The 26,837-nt window shown below is 33.9% G+C and overlaps 1 protein-coding gene across 3 annotated transcripts in view; it reads right to left on the bottom strand.

Moving 5' to 3' along the window:
- Positions 1–450: 450 nt before the first annotated feature.
- LOC127175882 (protein diaphanous homolog 1) overlaps positions 451–26,837 on the bottom strand; it is a 409,358-nt gene continuing 382,971 nt past the window's right edge. For all 3 annotated transcript variants that reach the window (XM_051127189.1, XM_051127187.1, XM_051127188.1), the window contains 10 exons: positions 23,018–23,116; positions 22,810–22,904; positions 22,179–22,280; positions 19,887–20,126; positions 19,530–19,659; positions 18,971–19,094; positions 18,462–18,627; positions 17,052–17,193; positions 11,592–11,678; positions 451–2,358 (listed from right to left, as the gene is read on the bottom strand). In XM_051127189.1, the coding sequence (XP_050983146.1) occupies positions 2,171–2,358; positions 11,592–11,678; positions 17,052–17,193; positions 18,462–18,627; positions 18,971–19,094; positions 19,530–19,659; positions 19,887–20,126; positions 22,179–22,280; positions 22,810–22,904; positions 23,018–23,116 (1,373 nt within the window). In that variant the 3' untranslated portion in view covers positions 451–2,170. The remainder of the gene's footprint in view (positions 2,359–11,591; positions 11,679–17,051; positions 17,194–18,461; positions 18,628–18,970; positions 19,095–19,529; positions 19,660–19,886; positions 20,127–22,178; positions 22,281–22,809; positions 22,905–23,017; positions 23,117–26,837) is intronic.

The following is a 26,837-nucleotide window of genomic DNA, read 5'->3' as shown; positions in this document are numbered from 1 at the left end:
TAAAATTTTTGTATTTTGGAGAAGTTTTAAAAATTGTCTACTGTTTACTGCCAGTGTCTGAATACTTTGGGTGGCACAAGCAAATTGTAAATGTGATTCCTAAAACACAGAGTTATTTTTAGATTTATGTGGGCATTTTCAGAAATTCCATCCATCCAAGAATAGCAAAACCTGTCAACAAACATACACACACAAATTGCATATGGAATAAGTATTAAAGATATTTTAATTGTGTGGTTTTTAGAGATAACCGGAATAAACATCTCTACAGTCAAAACGCAATATACACAATTTGACCAAATGGATCTCACCAATACAACCTCTATATTAATACATTAAAAAATCAACAATAAAAATTGACAAAGAACAACTGTGTTCTTAAAAAACATCAAAACAAAGAAAACACACAGTCTCTTTGTTTTTCCAGTGATCTTTATCCAGCTTTTCCAAAAAAAAAAAAAAAAAAAAAGTGACACTGTTGACTTGCACAACCATCAGTACTATCAAATTGCCAGTTCTCCAAAACTGCAGTCCACAAAAATTTTAAAATGTCAAAATTTGGAAATTTGGCTTCAAAAACTCCAAAAACAGGACATTCTCAAGCTATTTCAGACTTGTTGGTTTCTAGGCAGCATTTAGAGAAGGGATTGCTGCCAAAACATTGACGCTGTTTTATATACGTTACATAAATGCATATATATTTTAATATAGGAAGACAATTTCTCAGGAATTCTTGACAATTACAGTCCGAGCTATGGCTTTAAACAGTGATCTCTACTCTCAAACATTAAGCCAACATCAACATTCAGGTAAGTCTTATATATTGCAAAGCTGAAACTCTGAGGTCATACTTCCCTGTGTCACCGACACAAAATCAGTTTATGACTCGAGAACAATCTTAACGGTCGACTGGTTAAACAGTATCTGCTGGTGATCAGTCAACATAAAAGACAGGGACATTTTCTCACCGTCTTTCGAAGACTGCAATGAAAAATACTAAAGTTTAATAAATCTATGTGCAGCTTTTAACATATTTCAGCACCAATGATAGAAGTGCTCTGCCACAGTCCCTCAGATTTGGCTTGATCAAACCGTTTATCATAGAGAAATAAATGCCAAAAGACCCGTCAATGTTACTTTTGCCCTCAAAATAGATATTTCGCAATTCACTGACTTTTTACTCACTGTCCGGTAGTAAATGAAAAATGATTTATCGTCAACGCCACTAAAAACTGTCTGGCGTACATACCAGCATGTTTGGATCTTCAGTGTGCAGAAAATATCGACTACAGCACTTCACAAACACAAAAACACAATGGACGTTTCTGGAAAGACAAAACTGACCAAATGCCATTCACAAAACAGATTCTATGTAAATTTAGGAAGTGCAGCAATCAACACACATATTATGCATAAAATCACTGTGAAGTAGACTATTGCATTTAATTCAATGCAACAATTTACACACTTTGTTTTATTAATTCTATCTGAAACCGTTTTTGCATAAATTGTCGCATTTAATTCTGGTTTACGTGCGACTTGAATGAATGAGGCTCAATGAATGTAGCTAGTGAAAATAAGTATTTCTGAGATTTAAACAACATTCAATTAAAATGACAGAAAGAAGTACCCAGAAACAGAAGAGTACAGAGAGAAACAACTTTGTGAACAGGTACCAGACCTCCTTGTGATGGCTACAGAACCTCAGTGAGAACACCTCTAGTACAACTAATTGAACATTTATGGAGTCGACATTATTGGCACGTTGCGTTTCGAATACAATGTAACTTATTTCAAACTTTCAGCCACATGATAAGTCAAAGTAAAAAAGCTAAACAAAGCAGAACAGATGTTTGTTTTCAAAAGGAACCAGAAGAGGACGCTTGAGGATGAATTTGGAATGGAACAAAATGTTCTGGAATCTATACACAAATCTTTGGAATCCTGCAAAAGCAGACGACAGTGATAGAGTAACCTTGTGTTTAGAGAAAGAGTGCTAGAAAACGACAAAACGAGTGTGACAGTGATGAGATGAGGCCACTCCTCCAGTGTGACGGCCAATAGGAAGCCGTGTGGGCTTACTCGAGGGGTGTGGTTTAGCGAGAGCCCCGCCCTCGCAGGTTTGGTCCCCAAACACAGTCTGTCTTTTAGCCGGCAGGATCAGCAGTCCTTAATTGGAGCGTAACGGAGCGTCGTCTAAGAGGTCCTCCAGCGAGTCTGTGACGTCCGGAGACGACTCTTTCCTGTCCTCCGCCTCCAATCGGGTCTTTTTCGTGGCAGTGGGCTGGGGTTCCTCTTGAAGAAGCTCTTTGGCGAGAATGTTTGTCACGGCGTGACCTGCTCCTCTCCGATTGTTGGCTGAAATGGAAGGGGAAATAATAAATTAAAGGGCAATTAAAAAGATATTCAGCTTCACGGAGGTCAAACATCAAACTGGAAAGGTCACTCTTTGAGGTCAGAGATAGGTGTTAAGAGTTCAAAGGTCAATGTTTAAAGCACTGCAGTCAAAAACAACCAACAACTTACCTTTTTATATGAATATGCCAAGTTTTTTTTTTTTTTTTTTTCACTTAAAGCATTAGTTCACTCCAGAATTAAAATTTCCTGACAATTTACTCCCACGCACGTCATCCAAGATGTTTATATCCTTCTTTCTTCAGTCAAAAAGAATGCAGAGAAAAGAATGTTTTTAAGTAAAACCATTCCAGGGTTTTTCTCCATATAGTGGATTACAATGGGGATCAATGGGTTGAAGGTCCAAACTGAAGTTTCAATGCAGCTTCAAAGGGCCAAAATCGTTGTTTTTCCTTTTTTTTGTAAAGGGCGTTTGACTTTCTATCGAGGTTCACCTTGTAAACATTGGGTTGTTTCTACAACCTGTCACGTGTCACCTTTCCAACATGACCATGAGCATTTGTGGTTAAAAAGTATATAATTTTTATTTTATTTTTTTTAGAAAATGGCCGCTCATTTCACTAGATAAGACCCTTATTCCTCGGCTGTGGTCGTGTAGAGCCCCTTCAAGCTGCACTGAGATTGCAATTTAGACGTTCATTTCATTGAGCACCACTGAAGTCCACTATACGGAGAAAAATCTTGGAATGTTTTTCTCAAAAACCTTAATTTCTTTTCAATTGAAAGAAGAAAGACATGAACATCTTGGATGACATGGGGGTGAGTAAATTATCAGGAAATCTTAATTCAGGAGTGAATTAATCCTTTAATAATCAGTACAGACAATCATTTCAACTCATTCCTTAGTTATAAAAACAAACCATATTTTACAATGCAAAATTAAGCTTATGAATTGGAAGGTTTAAAAGCATAAATGTGAAGCTCAAACTGTTGTTGAATCACTAAAATATAAATGTGTCACATGTCAAAAACATTTTTTTGAGGTAGGCTTTCTTTTACTGCACTGCAAATAAATATTTATACAAATATCTAAACAATAAAACCAAGACACTTTTACTTGAGAAGCAAAATGACTTGACTTGACAAAAATGGTCAACTATTGCAGCTTCTTATAATTCAGACTTGATATAAACATGCAAAACAAACTCTGAATTGAGAGATATATTAAAAAAAGTGAATTGCCATTTTTTTTTTTTAATTCAGTTGTAAATACAAAACAATAAAAAAAAAGGAATTGCGAGATGCAAACTTAAAATTCAGGGGAAAAAAGTCAAAACTGCAAGATAAAAACAACAACAAGAGTAATATATATTTCATATCTTGCAATATATACATAAGTCTGAATTGAGATATAAACTTTCAATTGTTTAAAAAAAAAGAAAAGAAACCAAAAAAAGAATCGTGGTGGAAATAAGCTTCCATATATGTGACCCTGGACCACAAAACCAGTCACAAGGATAAGTTTTTTTTTTTTTTTTTAAATTTAGATTTATACATCATCTGAAAGCTGAATAAATAAGCCTTACATTGAAGTATGGTTTCTTAGTATTTGACAATATTTAGCTGAGATACATTTGAAAATCTGGAATCTGAGGGTGCAAAAAATAAATAAATAAAAAAAAATCAAAATATTGAGAAAATCGTATTTCAAGTTGTCCAAATGAAGTTCTTAGCAATGTATATTACTAATCAAATTATGTTTTAATATATTTACAGTAGTAAATTTACAAACTATCTTCATGGATTTTTGGCATAAAAGAAAAATCAATAATTTCGACTCATACAATGTGTTGTTGGCTATTGCTACAAATATACCCGTACTACCTAAAACTGGTTTTGTGGTCCAGGATCACATATTTGTTCTTGTTTAAAGTATAAAGTCACTTAATTTTTACGTATACGTTTATACAATTTGATTCCAACACTTTACACATTAGTTATGTCATTTTGCTTTTCAAGTACACTGTAAAAAAAATTTGTTGAGTCAACTTAAAATAATTTGTTACCTGGCTGCCTTAAAATTTTAAGTTCAGTCAACTCAAAAAACATTTATTCAACTTGAAATGTTAAGTAGTACTAAGTGACAACTTAGATACTTGAGTTGATTCAACTTAAAATTTTAGGACAGGTGGGTGATTACCTTGCTTTTAAGTTTAACAAACACAAATATCTAAGTTGTTACTTAGTACAACTTAACATTTCAAGTTGACTAAACTTATTTGAGTTGAATGAACGTAACATTTTTAAGGCAGCAGGGTAACAAATTTTAAGCTGACTCAACATATTGTGTTTTTTGTTGATTTAAGAAGGCTGGATGTGTCACAATCGTATAATCGAGCATGTTTTCAGTGTTATCATCAAAGTGTTTCACTCTAAATGTGTCCTACAATGTTGAAGTCATTGTGACAATCTAGAGCATACCACACATGCCATTCATCCGCATTAAGTTGAAAATAACCTGGAATATTCCTATAAACACAATCAGATTTCCATCCTGACATAACGGACAGTTGAAGAACATCACATATGTCATCATATATGTGTGCTGGTGGGGACGGTGGTATATTTAAGTCAGCATGAAGCTGTCGAGTGTTTACACACAAGATAAACACTCCTATAACGGCTGCAGAACAAAACTCCTGTGGTGAGACATTTATAGGAAAATATCGTCTGAGAATGTCATATCCCATTCACATTCTCCAGGCTGTATGCAAAACAAGACCATGCAGAGGAAACCATGATTACACACACACAATCTCCAGTGCCACTGATAACCATCTCTGAACAAACATCTGTAATAAAGCATGCAGAGTGATAGAGAACACACACACACAGACGTTACCAAGCAGGTGTCCAGTGTCAGCTGTGATAAGGACAGCACTGAGTCTGTTGAGGAGGGAAAAAGTCGTTATGGGTGCGTTTGTAGCTTCGGGTTGTGAGTGTCAGACAGATGGGATCCTTATAAACATTTAACATAGTAACCAGAGCTACTGCTGTTAGTGTTTCTGCTATTAAATGACGGGAACTTTCTATTATTACACAGGTTTTTAACAAGTATTTTGTTTGTTTGTTAAAATGCTACAGGACAATTACATTTAATCAGAAAATGGTTGATGTTTAACAGTCATGTGAATTTTGGACTAATGACATTTGTGACCCTGGACGACAAAACCAGTCATATATTTTTCTGAAAGCTGAATAAATAAGCTTTCTATTTATGTATGGTTTATTAGGATAGGACAGTATTTGGCCGAGATACAACTACTTGAAAATCTGGAATGTGAGGGTGCAAAAAAAAAAAAAAAAATCGAAATATTAAGAAAATCGCTTTTGAAATTGTCCAAATGAAATTCTTAGCAATGCATATTACTAATCAAAAATTAAGTCTTGATATATTCACAATAGGAAGTTCACAAAAAAAAAAAAAATCTTTATTGAACATGACCTTTACTTAACATCCTAATGATTTTTGGAAAAATTGATCATTTTGACCAATACAATGTATTGCTGACTATTGCTACAAATATACCTGTGCTACTTATGACTGGTTTTGTGGACCAGGGTCACATTTCACTGTGAAACAAAAAGAAAAATTAAGAAAAAGTTAGTCATTTTTTGATGAGTGAATCTTCATGCTTAAAGTTCATATCTAAGCATCTTTAGATTGAAGATGCATTTACTTGAGATGCAAAATGATGTCTTGTTTTCACTTAAAATGTATCAAAATAAAGATAATTTATGCTTAAGATGAGAACAAATATCAGCCAATGATATTTTATTAAAAAAATAATAATAATAAAATAAATATAATAAAAAACTTTCTTTTTTTTTCTATTGGCAGAAATACATAAAAATAAATAAATAAATATATTTACATTTAGATATTTCCATTAAAAACAAGACGAAAATATTAAAGAAGAACATTATTTTTTTTAGTGTTTTAAGATTAAAAAATCAGAGTAGTAATGGTTAGTTTAATCAACTGTAGTAAATGCATCACTTCATCACATGGTTAAAACACCTAAATAAATTAAAATGCATGAAAGATTGCATCTTTGAGCCGTGGATCGTTAGGATCATAAATGCATGTCAAACTCTTCTGCACACATAAAAGAACATGTGAAGATGACATTTCCTTTAAGACATGTCACATGAGCAGCTGTGAGGTTTAATTAACTTCTTTAATTAGAGAAGAATGAGAGAGACAGTAAAAGTTTGTTTTTTTCATCGTCCCACATAATGACATATTCACATCTGAACCGCCTTTGCATTTTCCTGTCTTTCGTCCTTTCGTTCTTTTGCATCCCTCTCTATGATTGCTCTTGTTTCAATGCAAAGCTAAATTTATATGTAAAGTCATCACACTTTTTATTGCTGCTAGTGTGTGTGTGAGAATCACACTGTCTGGGTGTTATAACAGAGAAGGGATAATTATCTTCATGGTAATGAAGCTAAAAATAAGAAGCCGACTTCACACAACGTGTGGAGGTGTTGAGCTCCCCCATGAGGCAGAGCAAGTGCCTGCTGTATGTGTGTGTGGCTAACATGATTAAGAGTGTGTGGTATTGTTCCTTCGACAGCAGGAGTGTGTGTGTGTGTGCTGCTCTTTTGGTGGTTTGAGGGTGTGTCCTGCTTTAATGTTTGTGAACTGGACAAAAGAGGTGTGTTTGTGTTTTGTGGACATCTGGCACACACAGCGTGTTTCTCTGTGTGTGTTTGTGTGTTTGGGCTCTATGAAGTGATATTGTGTGTGTTTGAGTGTTGGGCACAGGGTGTGTCTCAGGTTCTTTGTGTAAGAGTGACTGTGTGTGTTTTTTGTGTTTAAGTGCGTCTTTCATGGAGGAGTCAAGAGTGTGTGTGGGGTCACGACACGGCAGATGTGTGCATATTAATGAACAGCCTAAAAACAGACACACCCACACTGGCTATATCCTCATGTGCATGCTATCTGTCCTAAATAGGACGCGAGATTAGATTTAGTGCAGGCCAAATCATAAAGCACATTATAAACACATTATAGTCACACAGGATATGAGGATGTTCTCTGACGTAGCATGGACCTTAGTCAATCTAGAGAAATTGAATTTTATACAATTAAAATCAGGATGCGAGGGACAAAAACAGTCACTGGAAAGTATGAACATCTGTCACAGCCTTGTTTTTCTTCATTTCAAATTAAATGTGGCATTTATCCTGACCAAGATTTATTACCCACTATTGCATGGTTTTCTGGAGGAAAAAAAAATGCAAATGCAACTGCAATTTAAAATTATTTTTAAAATTCCCAGGTTTCACCATGCTTGTTTGTAGAGCTTCAGAAGTTGGCAAATGCTATGATAACATATCAGCATGGTAAATAAAATAAAATAAAATAAAATAAAATAAAATAAAAATTATTGCAAAAAATAAATAAAACGAAATAAAAATGCAATTGCAATTTAAAATGATTGAAACAATTCCCAGGTTTCACTATGCTTTTTTGTAGCACTGCAGAAGTTGGCAAACATAATATATAAGCTAAATAAAAATAATAATAATAATGATGATGATGTTGTGATAATAAAATTAGTTTTTAAAATAATTTGTATTTTTAACAATATTTATTTTAAAGTTATTATTATTATTATTATTATTATTATTATTATCATTTAAAAAATAAATTTAAAAATACTATTTTATAAAATGCATAAATGCAATTATATAAAATGAATATTTTTTAATTAATTTGTATTTTTATATAATATAATATTACATAATTATTAATTATATTACATAAAATGTTAAAAATAATTATGCTTCTTTGTAGGGCTGCAGAAGTTGACAAATATAATATATGAGCTATATAATAATAATAATAATAATAATAATGTTGTGATAAAATAAGTTTTTAAAATAATCTGTATTTTTAACAATATTTATTTTAAAATTATTATTATTATTATTATTATTATTAAAAAAATAATAATTAGTATTAAAAATACTATTTCATAAAATGCAATTTTAAAAAAAGATTTTACATATACATACATACATACATATACATACATATATATATATATATATATATATACACACACACATATATATATATATATATATATATATATATATATATATATATATATATATATATATATATATATATATATATATATATATATATATATATATATACTTATTAATATATATAATTACAAAAAAAAAAAAACAAGGCAAATGCAATTTAAAACGAATTAAAATATTCCCAAATGTTGTGATAATATACTGCATGGCTATATAATAATAATGATAATAATAATAATAATAATAATAATAATAATAATAATAATAATAACATTATTATTTATAATATTAATATGTTTTTATTAATTGGTATTTTTAATAATAAATATTAAAATAATACATAACATTCATATTAAAAATGATGATGATGATTATTATTATTAAAAAATAAAAATGAGAAAATGAAAATTATTACTTTTGTAATATTTTATTGTAAAAAAAAAAAAAAAAAAAAAAAAAACCTATTAATATTTATCTTCATTTTTTCACATACATTTATTTATTTTGGTTTTAAGTTGATTATTCATGCAGCCCTACTAAGAAATTTTTAGATGTAGGTAAATGTTCAATTGTTTTTAAATGATTGTAAAAGTACATTGTAAAGCTCAGAGCTTTTAGCCCAATGATTTATATTGTTGATCAAATTCCATTCATTTCCTGCCAGATATGAGGCAGCACTGCATATTTTTATACATAAATTTGTATTTGTGTCTTTGTAAGCATATGAGTAAAGCAGCAGCTGCCGTCTGTCGCTCAGTATCTCTCTGATTGGCTGATGACTCATTATGTGAGGGTCAGGGGTCAGAGGTCACAGGGCGTCTTCTGTCTCCACACTGCATGCCTGTGGTCTGTGTAAAGGCATCTAAACTCTGTGTGTGTGTGTGAGCGAGTGAACACATCCATATGCAGAACGAACAAGTGGTCGGAATGGGTGTGTGTTGGTATGTATGAGTGTGTGTGTCTGTGGCATATGTTGCGGGGTTGAGCCACAGGCGCCGTGTGTAGCTCCGTCAGTGTTGTCTACATAGGCAGCTCTCTTCACAGGCAGCAACCTAACTGATTTATAACATCTATAAAGGCTGTAACTCACAGATAGCACTAATTGAAGGTATTTTTAAAGGGAAGCATCATTATGTGTTCAGAATACATCTATTATGCCTTAACATGCTGTCTAGGTAGGGAACTCACTAGGTTTTGGAACAGAGCTTGTGTGTGTGCTGCTAGAAAAGCTAAAAATACAAAACACCCCACTGATGACTCACGCTACACACACAGATTTGGACTCAATTCCAAGGAAAATATACGGTCTGAAAAAGCAAAGTAAATAGAGTGAAAACTGTAGAGAGATACAGAAAAGTAAGGGAATATAAGATGGTAAAATAAAAATGGCCTGATCGAAGAGAGGAAAGAAGGGGCAAAATGAGGGAGAGTTTGACATGAAACTAAATACAAAAGATAAAAAGCGCGGGAATGCGTAGGCGGAGAAAGAGAGAGAGTGTGTGTGTGAGTGTATGATCATTATTGCCACATTGCAGCACATCTGGATCCATTCAGCGACAGATCCAGTTACACACACACACACAGTGCTATGCCACACTGTTTGTGAGTCTAAAATACAGTGTAAGGAGGGAAATTAAAGCACACATGGATTACTATTGTGTGTAGCTCTGCTCAACATCTCTATTGAAATGTGCCAAGAATATATTTAGCATTTTCCCTGTATTTCAAAAGTTTGGGGTTGGTTCGTTTTATATACGTTTTATATATATATATATATATATATATATATATGAATTATATCTCTTCAGCTCACCAAGGCTGCATTTATTTGATCAAAAATATAATAAAAACAGTAATATTATATAATATAATATATAATACTATATAAGTTATATATAAGTTATATATGTATATATGTATATGTGTATATATATATATATATGTATATATGTATATGTGTATATATATATATATATATATATATATATATATATATATATATATATATATATATATGATTTGTTGCTGATGAAACATTTCCATCTATTACCAATGTTGAAAATAGTTAAAAATAGATCTGCTTTTAGATTTTTTGTGGAAATCATGATACAGTTGAGGTCAAAAGTTTACATACACCTTGCAGAATCTGCAAAATGTTAATTATTTTACCAAAATTAGAGGGATCATACAAAACGCATGTTATTTTTTATTTAGTACTCACCTGAATAAGATATTTCACATAAAATATGTTTACAGATAGTCCACAAGAAAAAATAATAGTTGAATTCATAAAATTGACCCTGTTCAAAAGTTTACATACACTTGATTCTTAATACTGTGCTGTTACCTGAATGATTCATAGCTGTGTTGTTTTTTTTTTTGTTTTGTTTAGTGATAGTTGTTCATGAGTCCCTTGTTTGCCCTGAACAGTTAAACCACTGTTCTTTAGAAAAATCCTCTAGGTCCCACAAATTCTTTGGTTTGTCAGCATTTTTGTGTATTTGAACCTTGGCCAACAATGACTGTATAATTTTGAGATCCATCTGGACTGTATGTAAACATCTTTTATGTGAAATATCTTATTAAAATCGGTACTAAACAAAAAATAACATGCAATTTGCATGATCCCTCTTATTTTGGCAAAATAATTTGCATCCTGCAGATGCTACAAGGTGCATGCAAACTTTTGACTTCAACTATAAATTTTATTTTTCAGGATTCTTTGAATAATATAAGATACAAAGTTTCACATTTACGTCAAATCTATTATAACATTATAAATGTCTTTACTGCCACTTTTGATCAATTTAATGCATCCTTGATGAATTAAAGCATTCATTTCTTCAAACAAATCTTACTGACCCCAAAATTTTGAATGATACTGTACATTTATGAGATTATTTTATTTGCATTTTAAGTGCACTTAAAGTACATATTTTTTTCATGGAAATCAAACCCACAAACCTGACGTGTGTGTCCTGTTTCTTTGTTGTTCTTTTATCTATTTTTGTGTACTGTAACTTTTAATATAGTGATTTTCTGCATTTTGTATTCCCTCAACACCAGCAATCCCTGCACATGAAAAATAAAGTTTAATCTGACACGTGTGTTACCTGCTTGTCGCGGTCCTCTCTTCCTCCTGAAAGCAGCTCCAGACTGCAGTGCCTCCAACAAACCATCCATGATACCAGTCTCATCATCTGAAACACACAAATGCAACATTAACATACACACAGAGTTAACATTACACATGAATAATACTCTCATCACTATCTGAAACATACATCTCATTTGTAGTATTAATGCTAAAACACACATGCAATTAGAATTTCAGAGCATCAGTCTCAGCCACAGTGACATCAGATGAGAGAGGAGCAAAGGATCATGGGAATGTAAACAACCTCAGAGACTCAAGTTACAGCAGACGGCGCCCCCTATCTTTCACACACTGATGCATTAACCTACATAACATCTGAACCAAGAGCAATGCATTGTATATGCAATGTACCACACACAAGTGAAGGGACTGCATGATCTGAAGTATTTTGTCTGTGTAAAATAATTTGTTGAATGTGTGTGTTTTCATATGGTGAATGGGTTTGAGGGTTGTTTTCATGTGTGCATAGACAGATGGTTTCAATCGGATCCTTTCTGGACAACATGGAGTTAAAGATTTATGGGTCTAACATCCCCTCCCCCATAAACAGACACACGCAAACACATGCACACACCTCCCCCCATAAACACACACACACATCATCCTTCGTAAGCTTGCACACACATAATGGGCCAAAAACCTTGACTAATAAAAACACTGTGCAGCCCAAACACACACGCACACGCACAGCACTGTAATCCCCGCAAAATCTGCAGCCAGATGGTTTTGCGTCTGACCTGACAACCTACATCACACACAGACACACACACACACACACACACACACACACACACACCACACACTCAGAGCTGTCTGCAGTGCACACACACCACCATGAGGTGCATTATAGGAACAGCACACTGATCTGGGGAGATTTTCTCCCTGCTGCATATTATATTTTACATGTATTATTACGTATCACTATTAAAATAATAATAATAACAATAAAAAAAAAATGACACTTCAATTTAGTGTCTTAAGTGAATAATATAAATGTAACTTTTTTTTAAATGAAATATTAATATTAATTAAATTATAATAATTTAAAGTGTATTTATTGTAAAGTGTATTATTATTATTATTATTAGTAGTAGTAGTAGTAAAATAAAATGCATTTTCTTATTTTGGGATTTTATTAGAATTATGGTATTTTTAATAGAATTCATTTTATTATAATTATGGTAACACTTTACAGTGAGGTCCAATTAGATAATAGTTGATGTGTAAACTACAGATCATGTAAAAACCATTAAATAGCATTAAGGAATACATTTGTTACAGTATTTATTCATCTTTAAATTAAGTTAGTAAAAACAACTATTCATCGTTCATGTCCATTAAATAATATTAACAGACACAACTTTTGCCTTTAACAATGCATTAGTACATGTAGAAATTAACAAATAAGATTTATAAATGCTCTAGAAGTATTTTAATTTTTAGCTCATTTTAACCAATGTAGTTAACTTATTTTAACAAATGAAGCCTTATTGTGAAGTGATACTATGATGACTGTGCATGCAGTTTTGATTAGTTCACAAAAATGGAAAAACTACATGGAATATTTCTACTTATAAAATATTTTACACTGCAGCACCATTCAAAGAAACTAGTTTGATCAAAAAGGTGGTAAAAAATGGTGACCAGTTATGAACATACACTAAAATTTTGACAATGAAACAGTTATATTCTGTCATCTGTCAATTAACTGTAGTATTTTGGTGGAAACTATCTTTACCATGGTCAATTTTTGTAAGGGATACACAGTTTAACCCTGGCTGTTAGTAAAGCGTATTCCCCTCACAGATACATTCTGGATGATTCTGGACAAATATCTTTCCTGTTTCAGCCGCATTAGACCATAATCAGTCATTAAACTCTCTCACAGTCTCTCATGTGAAGATTACAAACACATGAGCATCATCACAACACAGACCAATCATATTGCGACATCTGTTTTCACACACAGAGTATCTAACACACAACACTGACACCTACCGACCGCCCACATGAGCTGCTGTCGTTCAGTTATGGAGTGTGTGTGTGTTTGTGTGTGAGAGAGACTGTAATGTGGGAAAGACTTTATTTATCTAATTCTCAGGGTTTGACTGCTAAACCTAAGATAACGTGCGTGTGTGTGTGTGTTTGAGAACGTGGGAATGTCAAGGACAAACATTTCAAATATTCAACCCTGACTTTCAATAAACACTGTGTGTGTGAGTGAGAGAGAGACAAAGCAATCAAGTGAGACACACAGACTTCTGTGCTAGAATCTGGAAAGAATATTCTATATAAACGTGCATGTGTTTTTGTGTGTGTGTGTGCGTGTGTGTTTTATGTGTGTTCCCTCAACTGACATTCAAATCTGTCACCTGTATGCAAATCAAACCTCATAACTTACCAAATGTATTTGGTTACTTAATTCAGACTTTAAATGGTCTGAATGTGATTAGATTATAAACAACACTTGCTTCTTTTGTCTAATTAAATGACATTTAGACATTTTTAAGTGTCTTCAGTCCAGATATTGCCTGGCCTGCTGCATGTGAAACAGTATTATGTTGGTTAAGCAATTTGTTAGCTGCAAAAGAGACTAACCTCGTCTACATGTTTTTACAGCACTTTACAATCAGTGCTGTTGCTGAAACTAATAAAAATATTTTTATTAACTGAAATAAAATGTAAGTATTGGGTAAAAAAGATAAGTTGAATACAATAATAGAAGCATTTCTGCAAAAATAGAAACAAGAACTAATAAAATGAATTAACTAAAGACTACAGTTAGTAACTACAGGAGAAGTCCACTTCCAGAACAACAATTCACAAATAATTTACTCACCCCCTTGTCATCCAAGATGTTCATGTCTTTCTGTCTTCAGTCGTAAAGAAATTATGGTTTTTGAGGAAAACATTTCAGGATTTTTCTCCATATAATGGACTTGACGGGTGCACCGGATTTTGAACTTTCAAAATGTAGTTTAAATGCAGCTTCAAAGGGCTCTAAACGATCCGAGGAGGAAGGGTCTTATTTAGCGAAACGATCGGTCATATTTTTTGAAAAATAGAATTTTGTATACTTTTTAAGCACAAAAGCTCGTGTAGCACAGGTTCTGGGATGCGTGTTCACATACTATTGAATCACATCGAAAGGTCACGCCGAATGTAGGCGGAACTACAAACCCAGTGTTTACAAAGCGAACGCGCAAAGACGAAGAAAGTGCAAGTAAGTCAAACGTTGTTTTCAAACAAAAAGGTACAATGATGCTGGACGATTCTGAAGTTGTAGGAGAAAATAAGATGGAGTTTTCACCATTCTCTACCTTTTTTTAGTGGGAGTACACAGATGATGAACTTAGATGTGATTCGTAGTAGTGAAGGGAAGTTCGGATCATTTTACCGACTCGGACCTTTGAGTCTCATTCAGCAAAATGAACGAATCTCTTTGAGTCATTTCGTTCACTTTAAGCAAAATATAGTTAAAATGTTACGTGTTACTTCCCTAACACATCTACTGCTTACACAAACGTGATCACACTACAAACAAGACAAAACTATATAATGCTATAAGAAACAAAAGATTAATTCATTGTTTACCTGGGTCTTTAGTCTATGATTAGCTCACCTCACCTCTTATCTGACAAGTTTTCAAGTTTGAGTCGTTCGTTCATCACGTGACAACCCCATAAGATGAACGAACGACTCGAAAAATCTGAAGACTCAAAACAGGAGAACTAATTCCAGTACAGAACCTAATAGGATGTTGTGCATACGTGACGGAACGAATCACTCCCTGGGATGACTCGTTCTTCCCGAGTCACATTAAAGATTCGTTCAAAATGAAAGAATCGTTCAAGAATGACCCATCACTAATTCGTAGCATCGTGAACGCGCATCCCAGAGCCTGTGCTACACGAGCTTTTGTGCCTAAAAAGTATACAAATTTTTATTTTCCGAAAAAAATTACCAATCGTTTCGCTAGATATGACCCTTCTTCCTCGGCTGGGATTGTTTAGAGTCCTTTGAAGCTGCATTTAAACTACATTTTGGAAGTTCAAAATCGGGGCACCAATCAAGTCCATTACATAAAGAAAAATCCTGAAATGCTTTCCTCAAAATACAATTTCTTTGTTAATTTCATAATTTCTTGAAGACAGAAAGACATGAACATCTTGGATGACAAGGGGTTGAGTAAATCCTTTGTAAATTGTTTTTCTGGAAGTGGTGTTCTACTTTAATATATAACCACTTTGGTTAATAACATTAACATTAAAAACAACATTTCTACAACTTTATTAATCTTATTTAATCTTATATTGAATATTTAGAAACACATTTTTTAAATGTAAGGACTGATGAACTAATATGAAGAATGAACAACTGCATTTTTTAATAACCAACATTAATACATTAACAAATGCTGTAAATGCATTGATCAGTGTTAGCTCATGTTAGATAATGAATTAATGTCAATAAATGAGACTTTATTACCATCCTTTTTTCTATCAACCTCCCTCAAACACACACACGCACACATGTCTGGTTTATTATCCTTGTGGGGACTCTCCATAGGTGCAATGGTTTTTATACTCTCCACACTGTATTTTCTATCCCCTTACCCTAACCCTACCCCTAAACCTAACCCTTACAGAAAACTTTCTGCATTTTTACTTTCTCAAAAAAACTCATTCTGTATGATTTATAAGCTTTTGTACCCATGGGGACCTCAAGCCAGTTCCCACAATGTCAAAAACTTCAGGTTTTACTATCCTTGTGGGCACATTTGGTCCCCACAATGTAGCAAAAACAAGTACACACACACACACACACACACACACACACACACACACACACACAGACAGACCTGCAGAAATAATGAAAGTGGAAATTTGGAGCCCCGAAAGTTTCAAACTACAGCCAGGCGAGAAAAGTAGGTCAGAGAGAGAGAGAGAGAGAGAGAGAGAGAGAGAGAGAGAGAGAGAGAGAGAGAGAGAGAGAGAGAGAGAGAGAGAGAGAGAGAGAGAGAGAGAGACAGACAGACATACACAAACACACACATACATTCAAAAGAGAGTGTGAGAGAGAAACAGCTCATTTATTAAATTAGATGCACTACTGTGGCCAAATGATTTTCACATGACCCATGTTAAATGTTGAGTGTGAATCAGTGGGTGATGAAAAGAAAGAAGAAAACTGTGTTCATGAAGAGGATGCCTCAGGAGAGAGAGACATGATCACAAGAAAGCTACATAGTTTTTTCAAAATGGTCTGAATCTCACAAGAAAATGTCCAGGTTACATTACACCCCAAAACCAAAAAAGAAAAGAAATAAGAACAGAAAATAAATTCTATTTTAAGTTTTTTGTTGTTTTGAGGTGATATGTGACCTGGATGTGTCAAACACAATGTGAATCGTTACCATCATTGATGTTGGGAATCTGTCCAGCGTTCATTTTCTTCTGTTTCTCCTCCTTCTCTTTTTCCGCTTTCTCTCGCGCCAGTTTGGCTCGACGAATCTTCTCCTCTGCTTCTTTCCGTTTCTGGTTCTCTTTCACTGCTTGCTGTAAAACAAACACACTCAAGTTAAGTCGTGACCTCAAAATCTCTGATTCACTTCTTCTTGTGTTTGGTCAGCTGAAGGAAAATAAAGTTTATAAAGCATTATGATGAACAGATAAGATAAGTGTGTGTGTTTTTGACATGGAGTCTATGGTCCCTTTATGACACGTATGTTTAGACAAAAGTCTGTTTTAATATAACGAACAGACTGATGACTAAACCATCTGCCACACACACACACACCTGGAGAAATACGGTCTCCAAATGCGCTACCTTACAAAAGTTTGGATTCTGTAATATTTTTAGGAAAATTATTACTTTAATTCAGCAAGGATGCATTAAATTGAATAAAAAAAACAACAAAAAAAAAACAAAAAACAAAAAACAAACAAAAAAACCATAGCATGGTTCCCACAATAAATAAGACGTGGCACCTGTTTTCAACATTGTTAATTAACAGAACCAGCAAATCAGCATATTAGAATTATTTCTGAAGGATTATATGACACTGAAGCCTGGAGTAATGATGCTGAATATTCAGCTTTGTATCACAGGAAAAAATTACTTTTTTTTTTTTTTTAAATATATTCAAAATAGAAAACAGTTCTCTTAAATAGTAACAGTATTTCACAATATTACTGTTTTTACTGTATTTTTGATCAATTAAACACAACCTTGGAGAGCAAAAGAGACTTTTACAAAATATTACACAATTTTTTACCAACCCCAAACTTTTGAATGGTATAGTTACAGATATAATAAACCTTACAAAGAACATACAATATGTGAATTTGTTTCTTAACTGAATGAAATTGATAAGCATTCTTACAATTCAAACTGTAGTCATTTGAAGTACATTTTACTTCTGCACTACAGTATTTCTGAGCCAAAACAAAATTATAGTGGAACTTGACTTATATCAAAAATAATTTACTTGGATGATGAGAAGTGACTTAATATGAAAGTGCTTGAAAAAATAAGTGGGACTTCTGATGCCATGCAAAAAATAAAGTTGTTTCAGAAGCAAAGTAATTACATTTTGATGAAAAATATGAAGTGAATATATAACACTGATGATTTTTTCACAATAGGACCAAGAAAGACCGTAAAATGGAGCCATTTTTATTTCATGTGGACTTGAAAGGAAACATCCTGCATTTTAAAGATTAAGGATCTTCGCACTGTAAATCTAAAGGTCTTGAACTTAAACATCAATAAACTTAATAACTTTTATCCAAGGTAAATATCAGACATTTTCACATGTTCTCACCTGGAACATGTTCCTGAAGTTGTTGAGGTCACCGAAGAACTCTTCTGGACTCATTTTCTTGGGGTCGAACACAAAGTACTTGCCTAAATCCTCATACTGCTTCTCCATGTTCTCATGCATCAGCTTGAGCCTCTCAAACTGCTCCTGAGCCGTCGTTACAAAACTGTACACAAATTTGTCAAGGAAAATCACACGCTATTATGATTCACTGTAACCTAGTGGCGTAGGGATCAACATTTATACTTCTAAACCATTATTAAACACACAAAATGTTTTTTCCCCCTCATCATAGAGCAACTACTAAAACAAACATCCGTGCAAACTTCCTGAATGGATGATCATTCATGAATTCATAAGCTCATGTTTGTTCTGGAACCCAAACAGGATGTGATGTCACAATGGATCATTGACATTGTATTTTTAGAGCATTATTGTTTGAGGAAATGACTGTGGAAGCCAAAGTGACACTTCCTGTCATGCAACAGGCCTGGGCGGAAGTAAAGGATATGGTCATTTTCTCTACAAATTTGTCCTTGTCGCTTTGTGGAGGGGGGAACGTCTCAATGTCTTTCTCCAGGTTTTTAATCTGCTTGCCCATCTGATCTAGATTCTTCTGAAGAGTCTCTGCTGACACTGAGAAAGAGAGAGAAAAAAAATTATGAAGATAAACACGTAAAAGTTTTGAAATGAGATTAGTAGCACACTACCATTCACACAACTTCGAATGATTCTGAAAGAAGTTTACAATTTAAAAGATCTGTTTTCTATTGTAATATATTTTAAAAAGTAATTTATTTCTGTGATGCAAAGCCGAATTTTTAGCATCATTACTCCAAACATCACTCTCATATGATTCCTCAGAAATCATTCTAATATGCTGATTTGCTGCTCAAAAACATTTCTGATTATCAGCAATGTTTAAAACAGTTGTGCTGCTTCATATTTTGTGGAAAATGTGATATTTAATCTTTTATGATTCTTTGATTTCTAGACATTAAGAACTTTTTTCTTTGTTAACATGAACAAATGTCTTTGTCACCATTAATCATCAGTCAGATTGAGACAGACCTTTGCTTGCTTTCTCCACATGGATGAGCTCTTCTGAGAAGGTCATGACCTCAGGATAGTGCTCTTGACATGTGTCCGCCAGGAAGTGCAAAAGAGTCTGTTTCTGATCGGCTGATTTAGTGTCTCGCAACTAAACAAAAATACAAATTTGTTTACTGCTTACACTGTGGGGACCAACACATCAGGCACTTTCTACAAATTAGTTACAAATTCTTGTCTTATTAAAGCAAAGAAAGGCTCAAATCACATAAAACAAGGAAAGTAGGAAACACTGGTTGTTTTAAAAACATCAGAAGCACACAATACAACCCATAATTCAACATCATTCAACCCTTTGGGCAGATGCTTGGAAATCACCTTGCACAGGTAACTAATGCTGAAGCCGAAAGCTTTGGCGTTGCGTGATCCTGCGTTCATGAAATTTCCCACCAGCAGCGTTATCTCCAGCAGTTTGGCGAAGCTCTCGCTCTTCCGAAGCTCCTCGCAGGCGGCCGTCACCGCCACCACGTCTGGCTTGACGTTATTCACCTGCTCCTCAAACTGAAGTCTGAAGAGAATGGAGCTCAGACGGGGCTTCAGACGCTTCACTGAACTGATCTACAGAGAGATATACACGTTTCTGCATGAATGTGTGTGAGAAGTCAGTGCTGATGTATTTTTGTAAGCCAAAACCCAAAAAACAAGCATTTCTATATATATAGACATATAATTAGAGAACAACCTATAATTCCTAAATTTCAAGGTCACTGCTTAGTCCTATTTTAAGTTATCCTAACAGGAGTAGAAGAGCGGTTTTTAAGCATATTTCATTAATTTTTAAATTGCATTCTAAAGCACAGTTTAACTTAAATTATATAAATTTTAAACAAGCTTGTATGATCCCTTTACTTACTAAACCCACCCTTAACCCATCTCTGTTAGAGAACTACAGACTGGTTTCTCTTCTTCCTTTCCCTTCCCTTTCAGACTTGTAAATGTAAATTAGATTTTTGAAAAAGAACACTTACAGATATCTCCAAGTTGTTGGTGTTAATCTAGCACCCTGTGCTAATTTCCCTAATTATATGACAAACCCTATTTAACTTGCAGCATTCCTCCAATTTTCACTAAGATCGCAAGATGACAGGCTGCTCTAAAGTGACTAATACTCTGGAACAGGAGGTTGTCCAGATGAAGGCCAAAAGGGTTGACACTTTCAGCCGTTGCAAGAGAAGTTGGTCAAATATATGAGAAGATAGCGTAATGCTGAGACTCTCAATGTGGAATCGGTTCAACACTGCAGCTGGAAATGCTATCCAGTTCAGTGCTGAACAGCGTAAGTATCTGTCTCGGTATGTTTAAGAGAAGTCAGACTGAAAGTGCACTCTGCAGTGACCATCCATCTCATCAACAGAAATAATCAACAGGCTAAGCTCACCTTTGCTGAGGAGCATGCTGTGTGGAGAGAGGAGAACTAGTCCAAAGTTCACTTTAATGATGAGAGCAAGTTTAATTTATTTGGGTCCGATGGGAAGCGTTATGTTTGGTGTCATACTGAGCAAAGACTGAAGCCCAAGTGCGTACAGAAATCACTGAAAGGTGGAGGAGGAAGTGTCAGAGTTTGGGGGGATGTTTTCTGCAGCAGCAGTTAGGACTCGTATACAGCTACATGGCAGAGTGAACACAAATGTTTATCAAACCCTCATTCAGCAACATGCAGTTTCTGATCTCCCAATCAACCTGCAATTTTCATGCAAGACAATGCCAACATCACGCTGCAAAATGGGTAAAGCAGTTCCTTGAAGCTAGGAACATTGTAATAATGAAATGACCACTCAGCCTCCTCTAAGCCCAACTGAAAATCTCCAGAAAACCCTTGGCGATGAGAAGACAGGAGAAACAGCAGAAACTCTTAATGGTAACTGGTTCAACACTGCAGCTGGAATTGCTTGCCAGTTCAGTGAGAAGACAGGATAATGTGGAGACTCTCAATGGGGAATTGGTTCAACACTGCAGCTGGAATTGCAGTTCAGTGCTGAAAAGTGTAAGGACCTGTCTTGGCATGCTTAAGAGAAATTGGACTGAAAGTGCAACAAAGTTATGGCTAAGAAACCCACTACAGTGGCCAAACTATGGATGAGAAATTATGGAAGAAGAGCGGACCAAGAACACACCAGCACAGTGTGAGAAACTAGTGATGTCCTGCAGCTGCAGATGTGCTGAAGTTATTCAAAGCAAGGGCCTCTAAACTTCCTACTAATTTCTGACATCAGTAAGCCTCCAAAATTTTAGTTGTAGTCTTTTGTGCTACAGTGATTACTGTTCTCTAATTGTGATCACTGTGTATTCACATAATAAAGGTTTCTGTTGAAATTCCTCAGATATTGTGTCAAACATGACAGTAGAACATTTTAGTTGTAGTCTTTTTGTTCTATAGCGGTTACTCTTCTCTAATTCTGATCACTGTGTTTTCCACAAAATAAAGTTTTTTTTGTTGAAATGCCTTGGATATTTGATCAAATATGCTAGTAGAACAGTACTGAACTTACAGCTAACATTCCTTCAAATTTTGAGAAAAAAAAAGTATTTATAGATTGTTCTCCAATTTTGATCTCCACCGTATATGTGCATTTAACCACACAGGATTGTTTGTAAGGGTGTGTTCCTCACCACAACTCCAAACTGTTCAGACTCTGCCAGCTCCTCGTATTCATCTTTCATCTCTGATAATGCGTTCATTTGTTCCTGCTCCGGCAGCAATTTCAGCAAACTCTGAAAAACACACAGAACCTGTTCACCACTAGGTAATGACTTGGGAGAAGATGACTCAAGTTTCACTATTTTTGTCCATTTTGGTTTGGTTTACAAATACACAGTTTGGCAACCGCATAAGACAGTGGTTCTCAACTCCAGTCCTCGTCAGCTTGTTAGGAGAAAGATCCATGAACTCACCTGAATGTGTCAGATTCAGAAACACACAAAATGTGCAGAGCAGTGGGCCCTGAGGACTGGAGCTGAGAACCACTGCCATAGGAGACATGCTATAGAAGCATTATACTGTACTATACAAGTTAGGCTGAACTTCTTTCAAAATAATTTTGAACAGTCCTGAAGCATGTGAACTGAACCCTGTTTTTAAGTCGGCTTGTGACAAGTGTTGTGGTTCACTGGTACACAACAAAATTCTGAAAACAGCTTTTACACTAATTAAATGAGCCAAACTCTGATGTCAAGTGGACAACAAAGATCCACTTAATAAGAGTGGACTAAATATGACCCTTTCATACACACTGTTTCGTACCTGCACCATGTTTTCAGTCAGAACTTTCTCATTGACCTCGAGGATGACATTCTTCATTTCTTCATAAGGCATCCTGTTTGAACCCAAAAATATAGCTGCAACACAAACACACATATAGAGTTCTGAGTAAACAACACTCTAAGTTACAGTGTTAAACTAGTGAGATATTTCACATGTGACTGAAGATTCATGCTCAGCTGTTACTCACAGAGATTCTGGGATGTTTTGGCGTCGAGCACTTTCAGCTCCTTCACCTTCTTCTTCTGAGCATTTTTCTTCTCCTCAGATGCCTCCTGATCCTTTTTACCTAGAAAAAGATAGAAAAGAGAGTGGGTAAATACTTGAGTTTTTCAGATATCGGCCTCTGGTTCAAAAAGGAGCTGAAAATGAAGACGACAAATCTCTCTATCCCAAACACACAGTATTTCACTGCCCTCATAGAGACAAAATGAGTAGATAAGTAGTGACATTAGTGTCCAGTGTTTTTATGTGTATATTTGAGAGGCTAGATTAAATTTTTGTACTTGTAAAAAAAAAAAAATCATGTCACGTCATAGCAGTGTTATTTTAGTATTATTTATATACTGTTACAACATAATATTTTTATTAGATTTCACTTAACTTTAGTTTTAGCAACTTTATATGCTTTTCCATTTTTTTTAAATATGAGTTTTAGTAATTTTAGCACTTTTCTGTAATTTTAGTTTTTTAAATATTTCTATTTGTCTTTTTCTCTTTAGATTTCAGTTTGAGTTTTAGTACTAAAAGTAAACTTATTTCACTTCGCTGCTAAGGTGACATTACTAATTTAGATTTTTCATGTAATATTTATATTTGTATTCCAGATTTATTTTAATTACAGAAAAATATTTTTAAGGGTTTTTTTTTGTTTTTGTATCAGCGGTACATTGAAGGATTATTTAAGTGAATTGCTAAAAAGTAACCTAAAATTTGATGATGAATTAAAAAAAAAAAAAGTCATGTGCATGTTATTTGTACTGTACTTGATGTACAGTAAAATGATTTCATAGCTCAAAATTACAAAGAAACAGACTAAACTTTGAAAAGCACAGGAAGTAACTAATAAAGAAAAAAAAAAAGAGATCTCTGTGCACACACACATACACACACAAGTGTTGGCATTTCTGATCTAAAGACAGACTGTGAGGAGCAGGAGGAGGTCAAAGATCAGAAGTCAGGACTGGCGGTCAAAAGTCAAATGCCCAACAGCTTTAATGAAACGTGAAGACTGAAGTTCACACTACTGACAAGTCTCCAGAGAAACTCCACAGACACACACAGCATCAAATGACATTCAGCTCCTGTGTGTGTGTGTGTGTGTGTGTGTGTGTGTGTGTGTGTGTGTTTTGTAATAATCACTAAAACACACAATCAAGATCAGACAAGCATCTTTATCTCTATCTGCAGTCTGGCCTGTAATTCTCTTCAGTTCTCTCGCACTCATGTTCACGTCTGTCCTTTATTCATTCTCTTCTGTCTCTCTGAATAGCTTCTCTCCTCCATTTTCAGGCTCCTTTCAAACTTATTTTTTTCTCTCTACACCTCATTTCCGAGCAGTACATTCATGTCTGGCATCTGTGTGTGTGTATTGAGTTACAGCAGCATATGGAACTGCTCAAGAGAGCGAAGCAGCTCTGAATTACATTACACACACACACACACACACTTTCACTCTCAGTCTTACACATTAGTTTATAAGAATGGCTGCTCATGTTCACTTATGTAAGACACACACGAGAACATGCACAGAACTCTAAAAGAGGATGTATGTAAACATGTTTGTTTATATATAAATCTAAAAGGTTACATGACCCAAGTCCAAAGCCTAAAACTAAACATTATTTACCTGGATTATGTGAATTATGAATTATCAAATAGTATAACTAAATAAATCCTAAAATAATGAATGAATCCTAAAAGTAAAGCTAAATACACTGTGTGTAGTGTATATTGTGTTTTTGTTGTCAATTTCAATCCACCAAACTCTTTCAAAATTCTCTCCTCTTCTCTTATAGCAAAGCCCTGACTAACACTTGTAGTACAAAGTGACTTTAGCACAGGAAAGCAACTTACATTTACTTCCAAACAGCATGTAAAAATCAAGTTGGCTCTGTGGCATCACATCAGTTAAAGAAGAAAGGAATAAGAAATTAAAATGTTAGAAACATCCTTAAACTTCTTACACAGTTGGTATTTTTAAATTAATCTAATGGCTCCTTGTCTGGTTCTGATATTATATTCTTATTTTTCTCTTTTCTTACTTATTTTTAATACATTTTAAATTATTTTTATTTTTTTTAATTTTATCTTTAATAAATAATTTCAAATATAACAGTAAAACATATCAGACAGAAAACAAAACATTTAGTATTTTTAACTTAAACATTTCAATTGTTCGTTAAGGCAGCCTTTACTTAATATCTATATTTTTTCATTTTTTTTTTTTATATTAAATAAATAGATAAATAATAAAATAAATAATAACAATTATGTATATATATATATATATATATATATATACATACATACACACACACACACACACACACACACATATACACACATATATATATATATATATATTTTTTTTTTTTTTTTTTTTTTTTTTTTTTACTTTAAATACTTTTAAATTACAGATCTATTTGTAGCAATAGCCAACAATACCTTGTATGGGTCAAAAAGATCAATTTTTCTTTTATGCCAAAAATTCATTAGGATATTAAGTAAAGATCATGTTCCATGAAGATATTTTTGTACATTTTCTATCGTAAATATATAAAAAAATAATTTTTGATTAGTAATATGCATTGCAAAGAACTTTATTTGAACAACTTGATTTTTTTTGCACACTCAGATTCCAGATTTTCATATAGTATTGTCCTATTTTTTTATTTTTTTTTTTTTATTAATTCAGCTTTTACATGATGTATACATCTCTTTTTCAGGTTTTGTGGTCCAGGGTGACAAATGTGTTACTGTATATAAATAAATTTGCCTTTTCCTTACTATACATGATTCTTTAACAAAAAAACAAAACAAAAAAACAACTTAAATTATAAACATCTCAAAGAGGAATGAATAGAAAGAAAGTGAATACTAGACAGACATAGTTTTGCTAATCTGACTAGGGCACAATATGCCCTAAAATCTCAGTCATTGGGTCAATGTGTGATTGATTCTGCACTCAGCCAGTGAACACACACAGACACACACCGCCTCTGCCACTCACTGCCTGCGATTCATAAAATGGGATCTGTGTTCAAAATGGCTGCTGGTCTCTCTCTCTCTCACACACAAACACACACACACACACACACACACACACACAAAGGCAGATGAGATTCCAAAACTCATTTATGAGCCAATGGTGCCTCTGCAGGTCACAACGAGAACTGCAGCACAACCACAGCACATCTGTGTTACATTAACATTACATTTAAAAGTGTGTGTTTGAGATTACACAATCAGGAACTATCAAACACAGGCTCTTTAATGTTATTGTTTCTGGATTGTATCGTAAAACTCCTGCTGTCCTTTGTATTTTTGTATTGCCTCAGGTCTATTCATCCATTCAGGCTTTTATCTTCCTCTCATGGCATCCAGCCTCAGTACACAGCTGCTTCATACAAAAGAGCTCAAACACACCTTCAATTCAGAACATATCATTTATCATTATTGTGTGTATGTGTTTTTTTAAAGACTACAGACAAAACTGAAACATACAAGAAATCTTGTAGCACACATAATATGCAATATAACATATATTATACATATAACATTAATGTATATATCTTAACGTATTATATTGTATATTATACGTGTGCTAAAAAAAAGTCAAAATTGTTTTAAAGGGAGAACTGGTTACATTTAGCTCCCTTAGGACAATCTATAAATAATTTCAACCATTACACACACACACACACACGTATGTGTTTATTTCTATAAGTGTCCAGCTGTTTTTCCACTTCTGTGTTTTGTCCGTCTCTTTGTCTGCCTTACATGAAAAT

Source organism: Labeo rohita, chromosome 14 (genome assembly GCF_022985175.1).
Source record: "Labeo rohita strain BAU-BD-2019 chromosome 14, IGBB_LRoh.1.0, whole genome shotgun sequence".
NCBI classification, from domain to species: Eukaryota; Metazoa; Chordata; class Actinopteri; order Cypriniformes; family Cyprinidae; genus Labeo; species Labeo rohita.
This window is presented reverse-complemented; position numbering and strand designations above follow the sequence as displayed.